Genomic DNA, 21951 nt, shown 5'->3' with positions numbered 1-21951 from the left:
AGACAGACATGGGGGAAAAAAGAAAAGAAACAACATTAATCTCGTTGTACCTCTTCATCAGAGCTCTTGGATAACCAGATACATTGTCAGTGAGCATGTATTAAATCTTTTTCTTTTCTGAGCTTCAGGTCTCAACAGTGGGCTTAAAATATTCAGGAAACCATGTTGTGAACAGAAGTGCTGTCATCCAGGTTTTGTCCCATTACCAGAGCACAAGCAGAGTAGATTTAGCCTAATTCTTAAGGGCTCTAGGATTTTTGGCATGGTAACAGAGCATGCGCTTCAATTTAAAGTCACCAGCTGCATTAGCCCCCAAACGTAGGAGTCAGCCTTCCTCTGAAGCCAGGCACTGACTTCTCTAGCTATCGAAGCCCTACATGACATCCTCTTCCAGGATTAGGCTGTTTCATCTGCACTTAAAATCCATCGTTTAACATAACTACCTTCCTTTTATTTTAGCTACATCTTCTAGGTCACTTCCTGCCTCACCTTGCACTTGTATGGTGTGGAGATGCTCTTTCCTTAAACCGCAAGAACCAGCTCCGCTAACTTCCAACCTTTCTTCTGCGGCTTCCTCACCTCTCTGTCTTCATGATATTGAAGAGAGTTAGGGCCTTGCTCTGGCTGTTTGAACTTCTGTCCAGACCATACCAGCAATAAGGCTGTTTTGTTTTCGAATCATTTGCGTGTTCACTTTAGTAGCACTTTTAATTTCCTTCAAGAACTTTCCTTTTGCATTCACAACTTGCCCAACTGTTTGGTGCAAGAGACCTTTTAGCCTAACTTGATTTTTTCACTAAGCTTATTTCTCCCCCCAAGGAGAGGGGGAGACGGAGGAGTGGCCAGCTGGTGGAACAGTCAGAATACACACAACGTTTACTGAAGTAAGTTTGTGGTCTTATATATGGGTGTTGTTTGTGGTGCCCCCGAACAACGACAACAAGATCAAAGATCACTGATCACATATCAGTAGAACAAACACGGTAATAATGACAGGATTTGAAATACTGAATAACCAAAATGTGACAAGAGACACAAAGTGAGCAAGTGCTGTCGGAAAAATGGCGCCGACGGACTTGTGCGAAGGAGGGCTGCCACAAACCTGCAGTTTGTACAAAATACAGTACCTGTGAAGTACAAGTATGCTTGTACTGGCTCACAGACAAGCACTAATGAAACAGAAAAGGGGAGCCAGAAACTGAGCGTGCACATATGGAAAACTCGTGTAGGACAAAGGTGGCACTGTGTGAAGTGAAGACAGGTTGACCCCATCAGAGAATTGTCACTCTTTTCATTCCAATGCGGGGACAGTGAAAATTTCCAAAGGCCATTAGCAAGGTGAGAACACTGGTGAAGCCTGGATCTTAGGGGCAAGCTCACGCGGAATTCTTAGATAACGCATGACCAACACCTCAGCCAATGACTCATGGGAGACTCAACCCAGCTGTTTCTGCACTTCTTACGATTTAATGTCATGTCTTAGAATCTATGAAATACAGTACGTATTAGCAAAGAAGGCCTCTCTGGGGACTGTTCGTAGCATATCATATACTTGAAGCGTGGAGATGAAGTTGGAAATATTATATCCATGACCTCTATTCCTCCAGACCCCATTTGTCAACCTGCCAGAGTGCACCCTCGTTCCAGCACAGAGAAGAGCGACTGAAGCATACCCAGACAGAAGCTTCCTGTACCAACAAAAACTTTGTCGATTGGTTTAGAAAGAGAAAAATATCAAGTTAGAGAACTTATTTAAAACTTAATGATGAAATGCATTTCAAAAGTTAGTGATCCAGGAGCCTGGGTGGCTCAGTTGGTTAAGCGTCCGACTCTTGATTTCGGCTCAGATCATGACCTCACAGCCTGTGGGATTGAGCCCTGCTTCAGGGTTCTCTCCCTCTCTCTGCCCCTCCGCAGCTTGCACTCTCCCTCTCTCAAAATAAGTAAATAATAAGATAAAAAAAAAAAGTTAATGATAAAAATGTAAATATGGCAACAAATTATCCCCACACAATCTATATTTTTAAGTAATTTATTTCAATAGAAATATTTCAGAAAACTGTACTTAAATTCATTTTAAGTTAGCTTATGCAAACACACTGAAGATCTCACACTCACATCTGCATATTAAACAGAAACAAAAAATGAGAGAGGAACCAAGCTGCACATCACTCAGGGAGGTCATAGTGCAACTGAGTGCTTCATCACGGGAGTACCTCAGGTTAACTGGGATAAAGAAGAATAAAAATGGCTTGTGTTTTCCTGTATATTATCATCACTGGGATATGTATGCCCACAGATGTTTATCTCCTTTAGATGACATTGTGAACGAGTTCCCCGGCCCCCCCCCCCCCCCCCCCGCCACATACACACTGCAGTGGGCTATAAAACAATGAATTTGTCAATAATCAAGATGTAGAAACTCTTGAGAGTCTGGTGATTTATGAGCAGCTACTGTGTCAGACCTGATAAGTCGATGATTACTGGACTCTATTTATGAGTAGTTCTAATAGGTGATATCTTTAGGGGAAAGTTAATATTTGTTAGTATCTAAAACACAGATAATATTTATGAAAATCTCTCTGGTCTATTAAAAGTCTCATCCCAAAGCACTATATGCATTCCATTCCTTTCATCCCATCACCACTCTGCAAGGCCAGGTGACTAGAATCAAAATTTAAATGCTGCTAATAACCCTTAAGGATCAGTTAACTCTTTAAAGACGATATCTACTTCTGTATTCTGAAACATACTAGCCCTTAAAAAATGTGAAAATAGCATCTTGATTCAGTTGAACAACAGTCATTCCATATCTTGCAAGAGTCTCAGAAGCAAAATGTTTCCAAGTTTTGTTTTGACTGAGAAAGCTAGTTTAGTCTCTTAGCTTCCCTTTAATTTAGACATTAGAGTTATTTTCACTTTCCTGCAATAGTATTTTCAAGCAAACAAGAACTGGTAGGTTAAGTGACTGCCTGTTTGTTCTGAGTCTTATTTAAATGTAAAAATGAACCAAACTAAATTTCGCTTTTTTGTCAAAGAGATTATCATGACAAGATTTCAGTAGCTTTAATAAGATTCTCAACAAATCCTTCTGGCTATAATGTATTCTTCTAGGGATTTTCTGAAAGGTCTTTAGAATTAAATCTATGCTCAAAACGACAACATCAACAACACAAAATAAAACCAAACTCAGCTGGATGGATGCTCTTCAAAGCTGTTCATAAAAGCGCGCATCTAAAGGTTGATTTGGGCGGGTTTCATTTTAATCTCCCCTGGCAGGAGAGGGGCAGGGAGGGAGCTCGTCTAAAGAAGAATCAAGACCAAGGAGGACAGCAGCAACTGCCTGGAGGCCTGTGTACAGACTGTCTTGCACCTGCTGTGAGAAAGAGTAAGCTGGTGGACACAGGATAGCACACACTCCTGAAATCCGACAAGCAACAGGGCAGAGGATTATCATCGTATTCGATGCCCTAAAATTGGTCCTCAAATTGTTAAGGCACTGACCAAATCTTCCCCACACTACCACTTGAGATACTGGTATAATGAAACTGCTTTCAATAACCTGAAAGAGTTTGCATGCACATATCTTTCATTAGAATCCTCGGAACGGGAAAAAAAAAAAAAAAAAAAAAGAGGTCACTTTAGTCACAAGCCATTTTTAGGGGAGCAAAACCAAAAAGTACTTATTAAATCATTTAAAAAAGGTTGACTTCACGTGGAAAACAATGATCCTCAATGCGATTAAGTAACAATGTTTTTTCTCAAAGCTTAGAAAAAACAGAGTATCACTCTGGCTGTAAAACCATAAATTTACTATGTCTGAAAAAACCAGTATAAAAGAAGAGAGAGAAAATAAAAACAAACCCTAAAAGACCACCGAAGAAGTCAGGTAAACCTCACCACTTGCTTTGGATCATTTGTTCATGTGACAGCAATACTATAGTTCCACTGGGGCACAGCTGAATTCATCTTCATTTTCAAAAAGAGATCCTTTGAAGCAGAAGATTTCTTTTATTAAAAATTACCTTCTGTTAAGCAACACTGGTACCCTGCATTTGCAGAAGGTAACAGGTTGGTTTAAAAACCGGGTAGAAAGGAACGTGCCTCAAAAAACAAGAAGAAAATCAATAATGGATATATTCTTTTAAGAAGTTAATGGATTAAGTCTACTCCTATTATTGGTTTCCAATTAATACGATGCTTTATAGTTTTGTTTTCAGCAGTAAAGGTGTATAGTTTACAGATTTAATCTTAAGAAAAAAAAAAAGACTTCTGCTCAAGTCATTTGGCCAGGTAAATTCTAGTAACCCCAAGAGAGCGACAGGCTAGGCTGTTCTTCGAGGGCCCCGGTGTCAACTAATACACAGTGTAGACACTAGAGGCTGGAAACATTCCTTCTGCAACAATAGTGCTCCTTGGGCTCTTTTGTAAGTCACCCAGAAGAGGAATAAAGCCACTTATTAAAACTCTGCAGCTATAAACACCCTAACTCTTGACATACCAGAGGACCCGATACCATAACAGTCCATACAGAAGGTAGTGCAATAGTTATATGGGATTTTTTATGCAGAAGAAAAAAAAAAGATTGTCATTGAAGCACAGACCTAGGGAGAAAAAAAATACTCAAATTGTTGGGGTCCCTTTTTGTAATGTTTATAAAATTAATAATATTTACATAGTGAGGAAAATGCTATAGGAAGGTGTGTTTGATTAGTTCTCTTTCAATTCTTATAGTTTGAAGATCACGGTAAAAATAATACCTCTGGGGAAAAAAGAAAAGAAAACAAAACAAAACAGCAAAGTCCAAACCCCGGAGGGGGCATGAAACTGAAGCTAGAGCTCTGAAGGCCATTATTATGCAGGTATTTTTATAGTTGTATTTTAAAAACTGATGTTACTTCTGTATGAAAAATAAGATTCGGTGTTCAAAGAAACTGTTAAATTACATGTGCCTCAAAGTGTATTTTGGCTAGTATTATATACTACTACACCAGGCAGTATAATATGCCAATATTTATGCTTATTGTAAACTAGCTTAAATTTAAATTATAATGGAATTTCTAATGAGTTGTTCTCGGCTAGGAGAAAAAAAATGAGCGTAATATTGATAGAAATCTCAAGCTTTTGAGTCACTTGTTTACTAATTTATTAAGTGTAGGCTTAATAAGAGGAAAAAATTTCATCTTTCTACTAATAAACCACCTAAATATTTAATATTATTTTGGTGACCTATTTTCTTTGTTTCAATTGTTAGATCATTTGGTGAATTATAGATCAAAAATTCACCTATGCTATTTTAATTCTCTGCTTTCACTGGTTTCCATTTGCTTCAAATGCTAAAATAATCCTCAAAAGCAACGTATAATCTTTTGAATAGACAAATTTGAAGACAGAAGAGCAATGGCTGCTTCTACTGCACAGATACGTTAAGAGTTTCGGTCAGCCGGAGGCCACAATTCTATACGGGGACTGTTCACCACATTTGAACACTACTCTTTCTCTGTGCAAGCATCCCTTAACGTTTAGAGCTGAAAATATCAAACACGTCTTCCAGTTTAGCTCTCTCTTTGGCAAAACTGTGTGATGTCAGGCTCTGACTTCAGTTGCAAATCTCCACAAATATGGTTAACCTACAACATATCTACTTTAGCTTATTTATGAGAACATAATAGTAAAAAATCCACAGGGTTTTCATCCACAGTATTTTAAAAAGCACATACACTGTTAAAAACACTTATTTCTGAAGAGAAATAGACAAATTAAGGAATTTTTTAAAAATGCAAAACCAAAGAAAGATGTGCAAGGTCTATATAGTAATACTGTTGGCTATGCATGTGGTATCTTTCTATGTACCTGACGTGGGTTAAGCCTGGGAGGTCATTAACTGAAAAATCATTGACCACAGGCAACATTTTGCCCTCTTTAGCCTATGTCACTTTCCACAAAACCAGAAATATTGGTATTTCTAACTGTGCCATATGAGAAAAATATTTGAACTGTTCATATCCTTTCCCAAAAGCTCTTCTACTTTCCTTTGGATAGATTTTTAGCTAATTATTCTGTGGGCAATATTTTCTATTTAATATTTAAGTTTCAAGAGTGAAATATTTATGATTAAAAAAAAGTATAAAACTCTCTAAGAATGCAAATGTAAGAAATTCTATGTGAGGCCCAAAGTATTACAAGTTTATTGGAAGGTATCAGTCGAAAAGCATTTCTTACTCTGGGCCACTGCTAAATTACACAGTGCTCCATGAGCTTACAGCATCTAACACATAGCTATTGTTCAAGTGCCATTTTTTTGTTAAAACTCTAAGGCAGTTCACCTTTGAACTTTTTTTTCTTTCTGCAATTCAACATTTATTCTGGAAATTAAATGTACTGTTGTGTAGAAGAGCTCTCACAAAACAGCTTGGTCAACTACTGATGAAATAATGGTTTCATGGCAGGGGCCAACAGTAAGTTTTCAGAAAAATGTTTTTTATAAAGGAAAGTTATGGGAGAAGGAAAGTTTTGATAAACTGAAGATTCCCAGAATCTCAATCTTTCCCCTTTTCCCCTTTTAAAATTATTTCGTATGCCTTATAATAAAATACATACACACATACACATGTGGAAGCTCTTATAAACAAATGTGACCCTGAATCTCCTATTTAACAAAAATAATGAAAATGACTAATAAAAAAAAACTGGCATTGTATACATTACACCCTGTAAAAGAAAATATTGTGATGAAATATCAATACATCACCTTGATAACAAAAATCACCAGTGACTGGCAGAAGGGTTAATTCAATTAACTTGAAAAAAATGTAGTTACTGTAAAATCTCAGAAAAGTTTAGGTTGGGATTATGGTTCTTTCCTAAGCAGATCTGTGGTCCAACAATGAATTCAAACAAAAGGCTAAACTTCAAACCCAGTTAAAAACAACCATGTTTTCTGGAGCCCACTTGAAAGAGCGTCTGAAACAGGAACACTCAGCCTTTATGCCTCCTGCAGGAAATGAGGTTCCCCATACAGTACTATATTTCAGAACTTTAGTGTCTAAAAAAAACTCCCCTCATTCAAAGCAAACCCCACCCCCAATCCCGAACACACCCCAACCACTCACACTGTGAACACGTCTAATTCCTAAACTCTTGCTGTGGGAAAGCCAGTGAGGTTGCAGATTACTGGAAGCCAAAGCAGCCTTTCAGGTAGGCTGTTGGCAGCATCCTACTTGGGCAGGGTATCTTCACACCTCAGTTCAAAACCAGCCCCTCACATGACCCATAAGAAATATGTTTTTCCTTTTTAAAGTGTTTCTAAAAAAGGCGATTCCCCCCTCCAAAATTAGTACAAAGTTAAAAGAAATGCAAATCAGCTATGATCTATCCCAAGCACAGCACCGCCGGAAGAGTCACACGCACTATTTGGTGTTTCATGTTGGTTTCCCTTTCATTCTTTTAAGGCAGTGGTTTCTGCAGGTCAGTTCGGAGAAAAGAAGCGCGGTCCATGGCAGTTTGTTGTGTAACTCCAATTTGTTCTCTGGGAATATCTCACTTCATTCCCTGAAATTAGTGCTTTTTTGGTTCAGAACTCCAAAGGCTGAGACGGAGCCTCTGGGCTCCTCCTGGCACAGAACTGGTTTATAGCTGGCGCTTTCATCAGCTCCTTGCTTTTACTTAGGGGCAATAGTTCACCTCGCTTCTTTCTTAGGCTTTTACTCAAAAGTCATCAAGTTTGTAGGAACCTTAAAAATATAAGCATCACAAAACTGATAGTATTTAAAAGTTGTTTTTCAAAGTATTATTTCTTATCTTTTCTTGTCATTTTAAGTAAGCCCAAATATCTCTTTATAAAAGGAATTTGACAGAAGGTACTGCAATCATTTATGAATAATGAATAAAATATGCTAGAACATTTTTGAGAAAATCACTGAGTTAATACTCTTTTTCCAAAAAACTGAAATTGGAACAGGAGAAAGGGTGGAGACGGTGTCTTTCTTGTCTAACACAGAGGCTCAGCAGATGCTTGCTGAGTGAAAAAAATGAATCAGAAAAGAAGTTCGGCTCAAGTAGGGTGAGACTCACACAAATGTGCTTGTCATCATCTATTTTCTCATTATGTGTATCACCATGAGATCCTACATTCACATTTTAAAATCACAGGTCATCTTATAATGAATGTTACAAAGAATTTCTTTGTGAAATCATCATGAAAATACATATGGAAGAATAAAACTTATCATTAGATAAATTCTGATCTGACACTTTGTGACTCTGAAAAAAAAAAAATCAACAGGTTATATAATAGTTTGCTGCCTACAGAGTGGATGGAATCAAATTTAATTCCTTACAGAAATCAACAGCAAGCCACGAAGTCCACGTTTTGATGAGGAGAAACTCCACAATAACTCTTTGAAATAGGAATATATGTTGTTTTTAAAAATCAGTTGATGAGTCCTCTAGTCAAGGACTAAAGAGGTTTTCACCATGTTAAAATACACTCTTAACCTTTACTATCAGTTTTCTTATCAGTGTGCTGGGAGAGATACCCCTATTTCAATGGTCCTTTCTCTGTCCTTTAAAGCAGCTTAACAGCTCTCACACTTTAGCAATCTTTTCCTGAAAATCCTAGGATACTCAAAAAAAAAAAAAAAAAAAAAAAAAAGGTGGGTGAGTCTCCTACCTTTGTCATCTTTGGAATGGAATGAAAAAGTTCCTTAACAATACATTTACAATTGAATTATAAATCAAATACAATACAGGGGCACTTGGGTGGCTCAGTTGGTTAAGTGTCTGACTCATGATTTTGACTCAGGTTATGATCTCACGTTCATGAGCTCAAGCTCTGCACTGAGCTTTGTGCTGACAGCACAGAGCCTGTTTGGAATTCTCTCTCTCTCTCTGAACCTCCCCTGGCGTGTGCTGTCTCTATCTCAAAATAAATCAATAAACTTAAAAAAAATTACAATACAAATGCTCAAAAGTGCTTAAAGTACAAATTCTCAGGTCTGGTGATAAAAAACCCATATTTAAATAAAGCATAAGCTCATTTCCTCCTAAGTTCCTTGAATGTGATTTAAGGTGTTGTATTTGAATCAGAGTCTTCTATTAAAAATTTTCAAATTTCACAGCTTCTATTTATACATTTGCTGCTACTCTAATTCTTCCAAGTATAGAGAAAAATGAATAAAACCCATTTACACACATTTGGTTGACTTTTTCAGCTGGAAGGTCTACTAATATAGTAAAAGAAATTGAACCTGTATGTTGGTATGCATACACTTTCTAGATTAATCTTGAAATCTGAGATTAAAAAAAATGACACTTAATACCTTAAGCACATTTAAAGAATGTAAGTTATGCTGCATTGCACATAACCTTAGTCCAGGCAAAAGGAGGTCTGTTTCCTTTATTCTGTCCCAGACACTAACCTGACAGAGGCAAGAAGGTTATCTTTGTTCTAGATCATTTCCTTCTTAATGGAGGGTGCTAAAAATGATATCAAATACTGCTCTTAGTCTTTCCTATATATATCTAAAACGAAAACACTAAGAGAACAAGGCCTATTCTAACAAATTTAGAAAGACTGGATCTAAAGGACAGAGGTATTTACTTGTTTGACCCTGTGTAGGTCACTTAGCATGTCTGAGATTTAGTTTCTTCCTTTATCAAAAAAGGGGTAATAACTTAGGGCCTGACAGCATAGGGTGAAAAATACTTTTATAAATGATATAAACTTATATAGTGTATTACATTATTCAAAATTAGCTACAGATAACACTTCTGAATTTTGGTACCTTAAGTCAATGGTCTTCAAATATACTCAACTAAAAACTGGTGTATAAAAAAATCTACACATATTTCCATAACTGCAGCTATCTTTATTTCATGTCTGCTCTAACAGTTCATGGTTCAACTTTAGATCTGCAGCAGGGTTTGGGGAAAACAACACCGTGGCTTCATTCTTCTTTGCAGCTACAGCCTCTGAATTAGACCATCTTTGTTTCAGTAAAATAAAAACAAATCCATGGGTTTTTTGGGTGGGGGGGGGGGTGTCACTACAACTATAGGAACCTGCATCTAGTCAATAGAATAAAGAGGAATCAGAGTAATTTTTATTAAAGTGCCATCTAAATTTACCCTCTGTGGGACTATATTCCTTTGCCTCTCACTATATTCTACCAACATGGCCTCATTTGCCTATTTTGAACATCTTAAGCTCATTTCAGTTTCAGGAACTTTGAACTTTCTGTTCCCTCTACCAGACCTCTGTTCCCATTAATCTTCTTTTTTTATTTATTTTTTATTAAAAAAAAAATTTTTTTTAACGTTTATTTATTTTTGAGACAGAGAGAGACAGAGCATGAACGGGGGAGGGTCAGAGAGAGGGAGACACAGAATCTGAAACAGGCTCCAGGCTCTGAGCTGTCAGCACAGAGCCTGACGCGGGGCTCGAACTCATGGACTGCGAGATCATGACCTGAGCCAAAGTCAGCCGCTTAACCGACTGAGCCACCCAGGCGCCCCTGTTCCCATTAATCTTCACATGGCTGCTCCTTCTTGTTATTCATGTCAATGTCTTCAGGGAGATCTTTGTGCTCATTCTTTCTTTATTAAATTAAAAAAAAATTTTTTTATGTTTATTATTTACTCTTGAGGGAGTTAGAGCACAAGCCAGGGAGGAGCAGAGAGAGACAGAGAGAGAGAGAGAGAGAGAGAGAGAGAGAGAGAGAGAGAGAATCTGAAGCAGGATCCAGGCTCTTCACTGTCAGCACAGGGCCTGATGTGGGGCTCAAACTTGTGAACCACAAGACCTGACCTGAGCCGAAGTTGGATGCTCAACTGACTGAGCCACCCAGGCCCCCCTTAAATTTTTTTTTTTAATGTTTATTTATATTTGAGAGAAAGAAAGAGCATGAGTTGGGGAGGGGTAGAGAGACGGGGAGACACAGAATCTGAAGTAGGCTCCAGGCTCTGAGCTATCAGCATGGAGCCTGATGGGGGGCTGGAACTCATGAACTGTGAGATCATGACCTGAGCCAACTGAGCTACCCAGGTGTCCCTCACTCTTATTTAACGTTGTATCTAAATATGGCATCCTTTCTTGATAAAAACTCTCAAGAAAGTAGGGATAGAAAGAACATACCCTCAAGATCATAAAGGCCATATACGAAAGACCCACAGCCAGTATCATCCTCAATGGGGAAAAACTGAGAGCTTTCCCCCCTAAGGTCAGGAGCACGACAAAGACGTCCACTCTCACCACTGTTATTCAACATAGTGTTGTAAGTCCTAGCCTCAGCAATCAGACAGCACAAAGAAATAAAAGGCATCCAAATCAGAAAGGAGGACGTCAAACTTTCACTCTTCACAGATGACGTTATACTGTATGTGGAAAACCCAAAAGACTCCACCAAAAAACTGTTAGAACGGATATATGAATTCAGCAAAGTCGCAGGATATTAAGTCAATGTACAGAAATCAGTTGCATTTCTATACAACAATAATGAAGCTGCAGAAAGAGAAATCAAGGAATCAATCTCATTCACAACTGTACCAAAAGCATAAAATACCTAGGAATAAATCTACCAAAGAGGTGAAAAATTTATACACTGAAAACTATAGAAAGCTTATGAAAGAAACTGAGGAAGACACAGAAAAAATGAAAAAACATTCTGTGCTTATAGACTGGAAGAACAAATATTGTTAAAATGTCAACGCTACACAAAACAATCCACATATTCAATGCAATCCCTATCAAAATAACAGAAGCATTCTTCACAGAACTAGAACAATCCTAAAATTTGTTTGGAACCAGAGAAAAGACCCTGAATAGCCAAAGCAATCCTGAAAAAGAAAACCAGAGCTGGAGGCATCACAATCCTGGACTTCAAGCTGTATTACAAAACTGTAATCATCAAGACAGTATGGTATTGACACAAAAACAGACACACAGATTTAATGGAACAGAATAGAGAACCCAGAGATGGACCCACAAACATATGGTCAACTAATCTTTGACAAAGCAGGAAAGAATATCCAAAGGAAAAAACAGTCACTTCAGCAAATGGTATTGGGAAAACTGGACAGCAACATACACAAGAATGAAGCTGGACCACTTTCTTACACTGTACACAAAAATAAACTCAAAATGGATGAAAGACCTAAACGCAAGACAGGAAGCCATCAAAATCCTAGAAGAGAAAACAGGCAACAACCTCTTTGACCTCGGCTGCAGCAGCTTCTTAACTTGATATGTCTCCAGAGGCAAGGGAAACAAAAGCAAAAATGAACTATTGGGACCTCATCAAGATAAAAAGTCTCTGCACAGCAAAGGAAACAACTGACAAAACTAAGAGGCAACAGACAGAATGAGAAGATATCTGCAAATGACACATCAGATAAAGGGTTTGTATCCAAACTCTATAAAGAACTTATCAAACTCAACACCCAAAAACCAAATAATCCAGTGAAGAAACGGGCAAAAGACATGAATAGACACTTCTCCAAAGAAGACATCCAGATGGTCAACAGACACATGAAAAGATGCTTAACATCACTCATCATCAGGGAAATAAAATCAAAACCACAGTGAGATACCACCTCACATCTGTCAGATGGTTAAAATTAACAACTCAGGGGGGCACTTGGGTGGCTCAGTTTGTTTGGCGTCCAACTGCAGCTCAGGTTGCGATCTCCTGGTTTGTGAGTTTAAGCCCCATGTTGGGCTCTGTGCTGACAGCTCAGAGCCTGGAGCCTGCTTCAGATTCTGTGTCTCCCTCTCTCTCTGACCCTCCCCTGCTCACAGTCTGTCTGGCTTTCTCTCAAAAATAAATGGACATTGGGGCGCCTGGGTGGCTCAGTTGGTTAAGCGTCCGACTTCAGCTCAGGTCACGATCTCGTGGTCCGCCAGTTTGAGCCCCGTGTCTGGCCCTGGGCTGATGGCTCAGAGCCTGGAGCCTGCTTCCGATTCTGTGTCTCCCTCTCTCTCTGCCCCTCCCCCGTTCATGCTCTGTCTCTCTCTGTCTCAAGAATAAATAAACGTTAAAAAAATTAAAAAAAAAATAGACATTAAAAATAATTTTTAAGGGGCGCCTGGGTGGCGCAGTCGGTTAAGCGTCCGACTTCAGCCAGGTCACGATCTCGCGGTCCGTGAGTTCGAGCCCCGCGTCAGGCTCCGGGCTGATGGCTCGGAGCCTGGAGCCTGTTTCCGATTCTGTGTCTCCCTCTCTCTCTGCCCCTCCCCCGTTCATGCTCTGTCTCTCTCTGTCCCAAAAATAAATAAAAAACGTTGAAAAAATAATTTTTAAAAATAAATAAAATTAAATTAACAACTCAGTGGGGGCTTGGATGGCTCAGTTGGTTAAGCTTCCAACTTCAGCTTAGGTCATGCTCTTGTGGTTCGTGGTCTGGAGTCCCGTGTTGGACTCTGCTGACAGCTCAGAGCCTGGAGCCTGCTTAGGATTCTGCGTCTCCCTTGCTCTCTGCTCCTTCCCTGCTCACGCTCTGTCTTTCCCTCTCTCTCTCAAAAATAAACAAACATTTTTTAAAAAATTAAAAAAATACAATTAACAACTCAGGCAACAACAGGTGTTAGTGAGGATGTGGAAAAAGAGTAACCCTTTTGCACTGGAGGGAAGGCAAACTGTTGCGGTCATTCTGGAAAACAGTGTGGAGGTTCCTTAAAAGATTAAAAATAGAACTACTCTACGACCCAGAAACTGCACTACTAGGTATTGATCCAAAGAATACAGGAGTGCTGATTCAAAGGGACACATGCACCCCGATATTTATAGCAGCACTACTGACAATAGCCAAAGTATGGAAAGAGCCTAATGTCCACTGACTGATGAATGGATAAAGAAGATGTGATGTGTGTGTGTGTATAATGGAATATTGCTCGGCGATCAGTAAGAATGAAATCTTGCCATCTGCAACTATGTGGATGGAACTAGAGTGTATTATGCTAAGTGAAATTAGAGAAAGATACCATATCTCACTCATATGTGGAATTTAAGTAACAAAACAGGTGAATATAGGGGAAGGGAAGCAAAAATAAGACAAAAACAGAGAGGGAGACAAACCATAAGAAACTCTGAAATACAGAGAACAAAGGGGGTTTGCTGGCAGGGTGTTGGGTGGGGGGATGGGCTACATGGGTGATGGGTATTAAGGAGGGTACTTGTTGGGATGAGCACTGGGTGTTATATGTAAGTGATGAATCACTAAATTCTATTCCTGAGTCATTATTACACTATATGTTAACTAACTTGGATTTAAAGGAAAAAAAATCAAATGAATAATTTTAGGGGTTAATAAAAAAAATAAAGTGGTGTCTACTCTCATCTTTCCATATCACATAACTATTTTTTATATAGTTTGTATAGTTCTATATACAGTTTTCAGCAGTTCAAATTTTATTTGTTCATTTTTTGGTACATTTAAAAATTTTTATTTATTTTGAGAGAGAGTAGAGAGAGAAGAGAGAGAAAAAGGCAGAAAGAAGAGCGAAAATCCCAAACAGGCTCTGCACTGTCAGCACGGAGCCCAACCTCGGTTTGATCTCACGAATTGGGAGATCCTGCCCTGAGCCGAAATCAAGAGTCGGACGCGTAACTGAGCCACCCAGGCACCCCTCTTTGTTCACTTTTTATTGACTATCTCCTCACTAAAATGTGGACTTCATACCTTGCTGACCACTGACAACAAGAAAAAGAATAAAAACAATACTGTTTTCCCTCTTCATTCCTAAAACTGGTCTCCTTACTTCCCTTTGGAACTGGTTAAATACAGGCCCATGTTCGGGCCCACCATGAGGATGGAGGCGAGCGGCTCACCTGCTGTCTGTTGCTCTGGCAGGCTGCACTCAAGTGCTTAAACCACAGCATCGCGTTCATTCTGTTGCCAGCTTGAAACTTGTATGAATTTCCTAAAATTACCAAAAACAAGGGGACAATAACAAAATTTTAAGGACTATGACATATAATAATTCAGGCAGATACCAGAGAGCAAACTAAAACATGACTAGAATTCTCAGTTTCAGAATTCTGTGCCTCGAACACCTGATCTTCTGATATAAATAAAAAGAAGAGTTCTCAGTGCTACATTCACACGCTATCGTTAATTCCAAAAGCCACCATTTTGCTGTTTATGAATCGGCAGAGAAGTACTTTTGTCTCCTTAAATGCTCTTTAAAGTGTACCTAAATAAAAGAATTGTTTGGCTCCTCTAGATTTGTGTGTGTGGCGGAGAGTGAAGAATATGTTAATATTAAGTTTTTACAGGCAAAATACTTTAACATGTTTGACACTTAAACATCAAGTATCTACTGTCATTAGGGATTAATTACCTAACATCAATATCAACTATGCTCTTAGTTTTTGGTTACAGTTGCCAAAATTATTACAGATTGCCAGGTCTACTGAGGGCTTGCTGGGAAAATCTGAAAAACCATGTTTTCCTCTTTTAGAAAATTAGAAATTCATCCATTTTGTGTGTATTTAGAACTTATGCTAATTCAAGACTGACACATAATAAATATATCTTATATAATCGTATATATTAAGGTAATAAACTGAAAAAAGAAAGGATTCATGTACTGAAGCCTGCCCTAAGTTGAGCTTTATTCTGTTTTTTCATGGACCTAAGTTCTTTTTATTTCCCAATTCGTACTGAATTCTACTCTTTCCTTTATAATTGCATTCGATGGTCCAAGAGCCTGACCTTTATTTAGTCATGATAGAGCTTTCCTTTGAGACTTGAACACTCAAAGGACTTTTTCACTTTCAGAAACAACAGTTTTTCTCCACCAAATGTTTAATGTTCAATAATACTGTTTTACTTGCTGAATTTAGATGCAGACGTTAGATCAATCTGAATAGAAGGCACATCTACAGTTAAGCTGGTCACAGCTGCCATTTACCTACTTTCTCCTCCCTAACAGAAGGCCATTAGTTCAGATGTCACAAAAACCTCGGCAACTTGGAAATAGTTCTATCAAGCTACACTAAGGGAACTGAAAGAAAATAAAGAATTTGTTAAGTAAACCCAATGAAAATGATCTTAAAATGTAATTTTATGAATAATGTCTTTGGGATTTGGGGAGTAGGGCAGGGACTTTGAATTTAGAATACTGAGTAGAGAGTCCTTACTCTATAAATCAATCTATTGAATCTCAAATGAGACATTTTGCTACTATGATTTTTTTCTGTATCTAACATATTTGCTTCACTTTTCACTTAAAATGCTATAATATCCTAAAAGCAGAGTATCTGTTGATGTAAAATACATTCTGAATAAACAGACATCAAAATATAACTGTACAGTCAAGAAGTATAATTTCAGTGGTGAGTTGCTGCAGTGTAAGATTCTGGGCAGATATGAAAGAATTTCCTGTCTAGCTTCCTTTGAGGTGCTCATCAAGAGCTGGCAGTTGTTAGGAAGGAAGAGCAGCAATCATGTAAGGATCTGTTTCTAATGGCTGCCTGCGGTCTCCACTTAGAGATGCACACAGGGTCAGGAGGTAGGATCGGATTCTAATCGGCCCACTGTCTAACTTCTCAGATCCACTTGAAAAACTCCTATAGTCAACAGCCAATAATTTCATTTTTAAGTCTCTCTCTACATTGCAAAGTATTATAAATCATATTTTGAAAGTGATAGGAGTCAACCAATTAATTTAATTAAAAATAATGGAATAAAAATCATTTAGAGGACAACCTCTGTCACATTTAGAACTTAAGAATAATAATTTCAGGATACAAATAAAGGGGTGCTGCACATATGGCAAATCATGGCCTATAGATTCTCCAACTCCCTCCTTCCCTCCCTCCCTCCCTCCCTCCCTGGTTCTTAGCTCTCTAGGGATTACTTGGGCTTTTAATTTCAAGTTTATGACCATGTAGCAAAGAAAATATGCTTATAATAGATACTGATATCTAAAAATATTGGCATCATTACTACACATTATGTGACAGAAATATTTCCAAGACATAAAACTATACAAACACGTTCCTGGTCAAGTATTCCACTTAAACTAGGTTTTGGCCAGCTGAAAGTTATGTATGCGCAGTACCTTAAACCCTAGTTATTCTAATGATTCACCTTTCTCAGAGTCAGTCAGCAAGAAGAGATCTGGGTGTTCTGGGTCATCAGCCATCATCACCATCCATCCTACCACAGATACGTTCTTATTCGATGTTGATTTGAACTGAGAGATAAAAAGATAATTACTGGAAACACAAAATTTATGGCTCATCCTAAACAAACCTTAAGAATGAGCATATTTTCAGTTTCTCCCACTGAGAGGTGAGATTTGTGACTCCATGTTGGTCAAGTCTGCTCACAGCCTTTTACTTACAACTAAACTCCATTTAAGCATGCCCTCTTTTAGGTAGTCTCCTACTTTCCAGATCCTTCATAGCTTCAACTCTTTATCAAAGTGTAACTGTCTGAGTCTCAATTACCTAAAAGCATGATCTTTTGCTGGGTTTGGTAAATTCATCTATGTTGTTTTTTTCTGTTCCTTACTATGTTGCCCCTCACTCCTTGCTTATAGGAAACATACCTGCATTTTAATCAAGGTGTTATCTTTTCTCACTCAGCTTTACTGAGATGTAATTAACATACAACACTGTGGAAGTTTAACGTGTACAATGTAATACGGGTTGTTCTCTTAAACCTGATGATTTACTAAGTCAGCAATGCTATCAGACAATTCTTAATAGTATATTCTTACTTGTATTTCTCAAAAAAAAAGGTATTCTTGGCACGTTTGTTACTTTTCTATTCTTGTTTTTAAAGTTATACATAACATGAAATAAATGTAATGAAAAAGGGGCTGTTATAAAGGAACAGAAAATTAGGTTAATCTCATTCATAAACATAAATGAAAAAATATTAAGTACTGGTGTATAAAAAGCTGATATATATGACAAACTGGATTTATCCGAGGAATGTGAGGTTGATTTAATGTTAGAAATCAACTAATGCAACTAAGTTGGATTTATTTCAAGAAAGTAAGATTAGTTCAACTTTAGAAAAAAATTTTTTTTAATTTATAGAAAAATTATTAAAGCAAATCACCATATTAACAGATTAAAAAGAAAAAATACTCTCAACTCAGCTGATGCAAAATAAAACCATCTGGTAAAATATAATGCAAGTCTGTGATAGACTAGGAATAGAAGAGCAGTTTCTAATTCAATGAAGAGTATCCACCAAGCAAAAAAACAAAACCTACATAAAACCCAAACCAAAACAAAGTAGGAAAGAAAAAAAAAATTCCCAAATCAAAACCCTGTAATACACACATTCAAGGGTAAAATTCTAAAAACATTTCAAAATCGGTATCAAGACAAGGATGCCCACCATTGCTACATCCACTCAACACAGAATTTGAAGACTTAGCTTAATATGACAATAAAAAGGAAATAAAAGGTGTAAAAGTAAGGAAGAAATAAAACTGCCATTACTCACAGGTGATAATATTGACACAGAAAATCCACTCAAACATACCAAATTAATAAGTTTGATTAGCAAGGATGCTTGGAAAAGATCAGTATGAAAGTCAAATGTAATTCTATACACTAGAAATATAATAGTCATTTATAAGAGAGCAATACATGTAACAAGGCATACGGGAAAGTGTAACAGTTCAAAGGTATTCAAGAAGCCATAAATCAATGAAGAAATACCATGAGATGAAGAAAAAGGTGTGATTTGTATAGATCTCCCTATTTGATTCTCCCTAAATTGATCTATAGATTCAGTGTCATTTCAATAAAAATTTCAATAGGGTTTGGGGTGCCTGGGTGGCTCCGCTGGTTAAGCATCGACTTCGGCTCGGGTCATGATCTCACGGTTCCTGGGTTTGAGCCCCGTGTCGGGCTCTGCGCTGTCAGCTGGGGAGCCTGGAGCCTGCTTCAGATTCTGTGTCGTCTCCCTCTCTCTCTGCCCTTCCCCCGCTCACACTCTGTGTGTCTCTCTCTCTCTCAAAAATAAATAAAGAACATTAAAAAATTTTTTCAATAGGGTTTTACATGGAACTTGATAAGCTGATTCTAAAATTTATATGGAAGGGCAAAGGAGCAGAAATAGCCAATATACTCCTGAGAACAATTAGGTAGGACCTGCCCTGATAAACATCGAGACTCATAAAGCTACAGTATTTGAGACCATGGGCTACCGGGACAGGGATGGACAGGGCAATGAAAGTTGAAGAGAGCATAGAGATGGGCACAGAGATGCAAATTCATATGACAAGAGTGGGCTCTGCAGACTGGTGAAGAATGAATCGTTCAATAAAAAATGCCAGGAAAATTGGTTATCCATGCAGAAAAAACATGAAGATGAATGCTTATTTCTTATCACACCTCTCTCGCCCCCCTCTCCCTCCCTCATACGTACACACACGTACACACACACACGTCTCTGATTCCAGGTAGATCAATGATTTTAAAGCGCAATGCAAAACTAAATCCATTAGTAGAAAATACAGAATATCTTAATGATCTCAGGTTAGAGAAGAATTTTGAAAACATGACTCAGAAAGTACTAGCCATAAAGGGAAAGATAAATTTTATCACTTTAAAATTAAGAACTCTTCAGTAAAAGTCGTCCCAAAGAAAGTTTGAAAAAACAAGTCAAATTAGAAACTGGAAGAAGATACTTGCAACACATGACTACTAATCGATCAGTGTCTAGAATATATAAAGAACTTTCACCAATTCGTTAGAAAACGTATCACCCAATAGGCAAAATATTTACCCAGATATTCTGCACAAGACACATGAATGACCAATAAACATGAAAACAATTTCAAACTCATTAAGCAATCAGGGGTATATAAATTAAAATCATGACGTGCCATTTCATATTTACTAGATTAGCCAGAATTTAAAAGCCTGACAAGTATTGTGTTAACAATGAGGAGGCTCAACCTCACTATGCTACCGGTGAGTGTGTAAATCTATTTGGCATTTTCTTGTAAAGTTGAACATCTGCATTCCTAGAGAACATACACACAAAAATATTCACAGGGGCACTGCTAGATACAGCAAAAAACTGGCAACTATGCAAATATCTATCTACAGTAGAATGATGAATACATTATGTAAGATTCATAAAATGGAAGACTATTCAATTGTGGAAAGAAAAAAGTGACAGTTATATGCATCAACAGTGATGAATCTCAACAATATAGTATTAAGCAAAAAAGGTAGTGCTTCAGCCTATATATGTGAATCTATTCAGGTACAGTTAAAAAATAATGTGTTAAGGAAATCTGTAAAGTAAAAAAAAAAAAAAGCAGTAATGAATGTAAATTCAGGATAGTGACAGGCTGGATGGAAGGAAGAAGATGCTCTCTGGGAAGATATAGATGGTTTCACTAAGACTGTTTCTTATGCTGGGTGTAGAGTTATAAAGGCATTCATTTTATTACTCCTTAAAGTGTACATGTACACCACACACCTTTCACGTTTCACAATTTTAAAGTAATGGGAAAAAGTATGAACACAGCACATTACTTGTAACGACATGGGCACTACAAAAATGAAAGCTAATTACAAAGTTTTAATACTATCAAAAATGAAACGGGCAATACTCCAGAACTGCTGATTTGACAGCTTATAATTTATGTCAAAGCAAACAGCATGATTTTCCAATGTTCTTTTCCTAACCTTAAAAAAAAAAAAAGTAACTCAAGCAATGTAAGTCTCTTTGTATAGAGGGCCAAAGCATAGGGAGTAAAAATGCCCCTTGACCACCAGCTGAATCTCATCCCACTCCCCAAAATTCATCACTGTTCAGGGTGGAGCCCTCTGGACCCTTGTCTATGCATTTACACCAAAGACTTTTATTATTATTTTTTTAATGTTTATTTATTTTTGAGAGAGAAAGAGACAGAGAGAGAGAGAGAGAGAGAAAGGGAGTGTGGGAGGAGCAAAGAGAGAGGGTGACCTAGAATCTGAAGCAGGTTCCAGGCTCTGAGCTGTCAGCACAGAGCCCCACGTGGCACTCGAACTCACCAACGGTAAGATCACGACCCAAGCTGAAGTCAGATGCTTAACCGACTGAGCCACCCAGGTGCCCCACCAAAGACTTTTTTTGATACTGTTGGTTTTCATATACAGTTGACTCTTGACCCTTGAGCAACACGGGTTTGAACTGCGCAGGTCCACTTATATGCAGTTCTTGGATAAATACAGTAAGTGTATTTTTTTCTTATGGTTTTATTAACATTTCCCCCAGCTTCCTTTATTGTAAGAATACATCATATAACACATACAATATACAAAATATGTCAATAAACTCTTCATGTTATTGGTAAAGCTTTTGATCAACAGTAGGCTACTGGTAGCTAAGTTTTTGGGAAGCTGGATTTTCAACTGCACGGGAGTGGGAGGGAGCCAGGGTAGCTGCTCCTAACCTAGCTGTTCAAAGGTCATCTGTACAAACAGGGGCGTATGTATACTCTGACTCGTGGTTTTCACTTGTAATTCCTTATTGATAAGTATTTTGAGTGTTTATAGATTTCTGCTATTATAAACACTACAGGAATATGCTTCTACAGGTATCTTTGTGCACTTGTTCAAGGATGTCCACAGGCCAGATTATCAGATAAGGAATCGCTGGTTATCATTAAGTTAAACATTGACTAGGACTGCCCACCACAAAAACAATACCAATTTAAATTTCTGCAAATAACAGTTTGTGTTTCCCTACACCATGCCCAATGCTGTATTATCAATCTTTAAACTTTTTGCCTAAAAGTAAAAAAGGGCATCTTTTTAATCTACATTTTTGATAGCTAATGAGGTCGATCATCCTTTCATGTTTATTAGCCACTTATATTTCATCTTCTATTTATCTCTTCTTTCCCTTTTTCTTTCCTCCTGTTTTATTCTAAGTTGTAGAAGGTCTTAAGTTTTGTTACAGATTTCTTTTCAGGTGCAGTCTTGG

General features: G+C 37.8%; 1 protein-coding gene across 3 annotated transcripts in view; it reads right to left on the bottom strand.

Moving 5' to 3' along the window:
• Positions 1–2018: 2018 nt before the first annotated feature.
• The window catches only part of RALGPS2 (Ral GEF with PH domain and SH3 binding motif 2), a 169515-nt gene continuing 149582 nt past the window's right edge, over positions 2019–21951 (bottom strand). For all 3 annotated transcript variants that reach the window (XM_049634021.1, XM_049634023.1, XM_049634022.1), the window contains 3 exons: positions 17092–17197; positions 14826–14917; positions 2019–7733 (listed from right to left, as the gene is read on the bottom strand). In XM_049634021.1, coding sequence (XP_049489978.1) covers positions 7704–7733; positions 14826–14917; positions 17092–17197 — 228 coding nt within the window. In that variant the 3' untranslated portion in view covers positions 2019–7703. The remainder of the gene's footprint in view (positions 7734–14825; positions 14918–17091; positions 17198–21951) is intronic.

The sequence above is a fragment of the Panthera uncia genome, chromosome F1 (genome assembly GCF_023721935.1).
Source record: "Panthera uncia isolate 11264 chromosome F1, Puncia_PCG_1.0, whole genome shotgun sequence".
Classification (NCBI taxonomy): Eukaryota; Metazoa; Chordata; class Mammalia; order Carnivora; family Felidae; genus Panthera; species Panthera uncia.
Note: the sequence above shows the minus strand (reverse complement) of the source record. Positions and strands in the feature narration are given on the sequence as shown.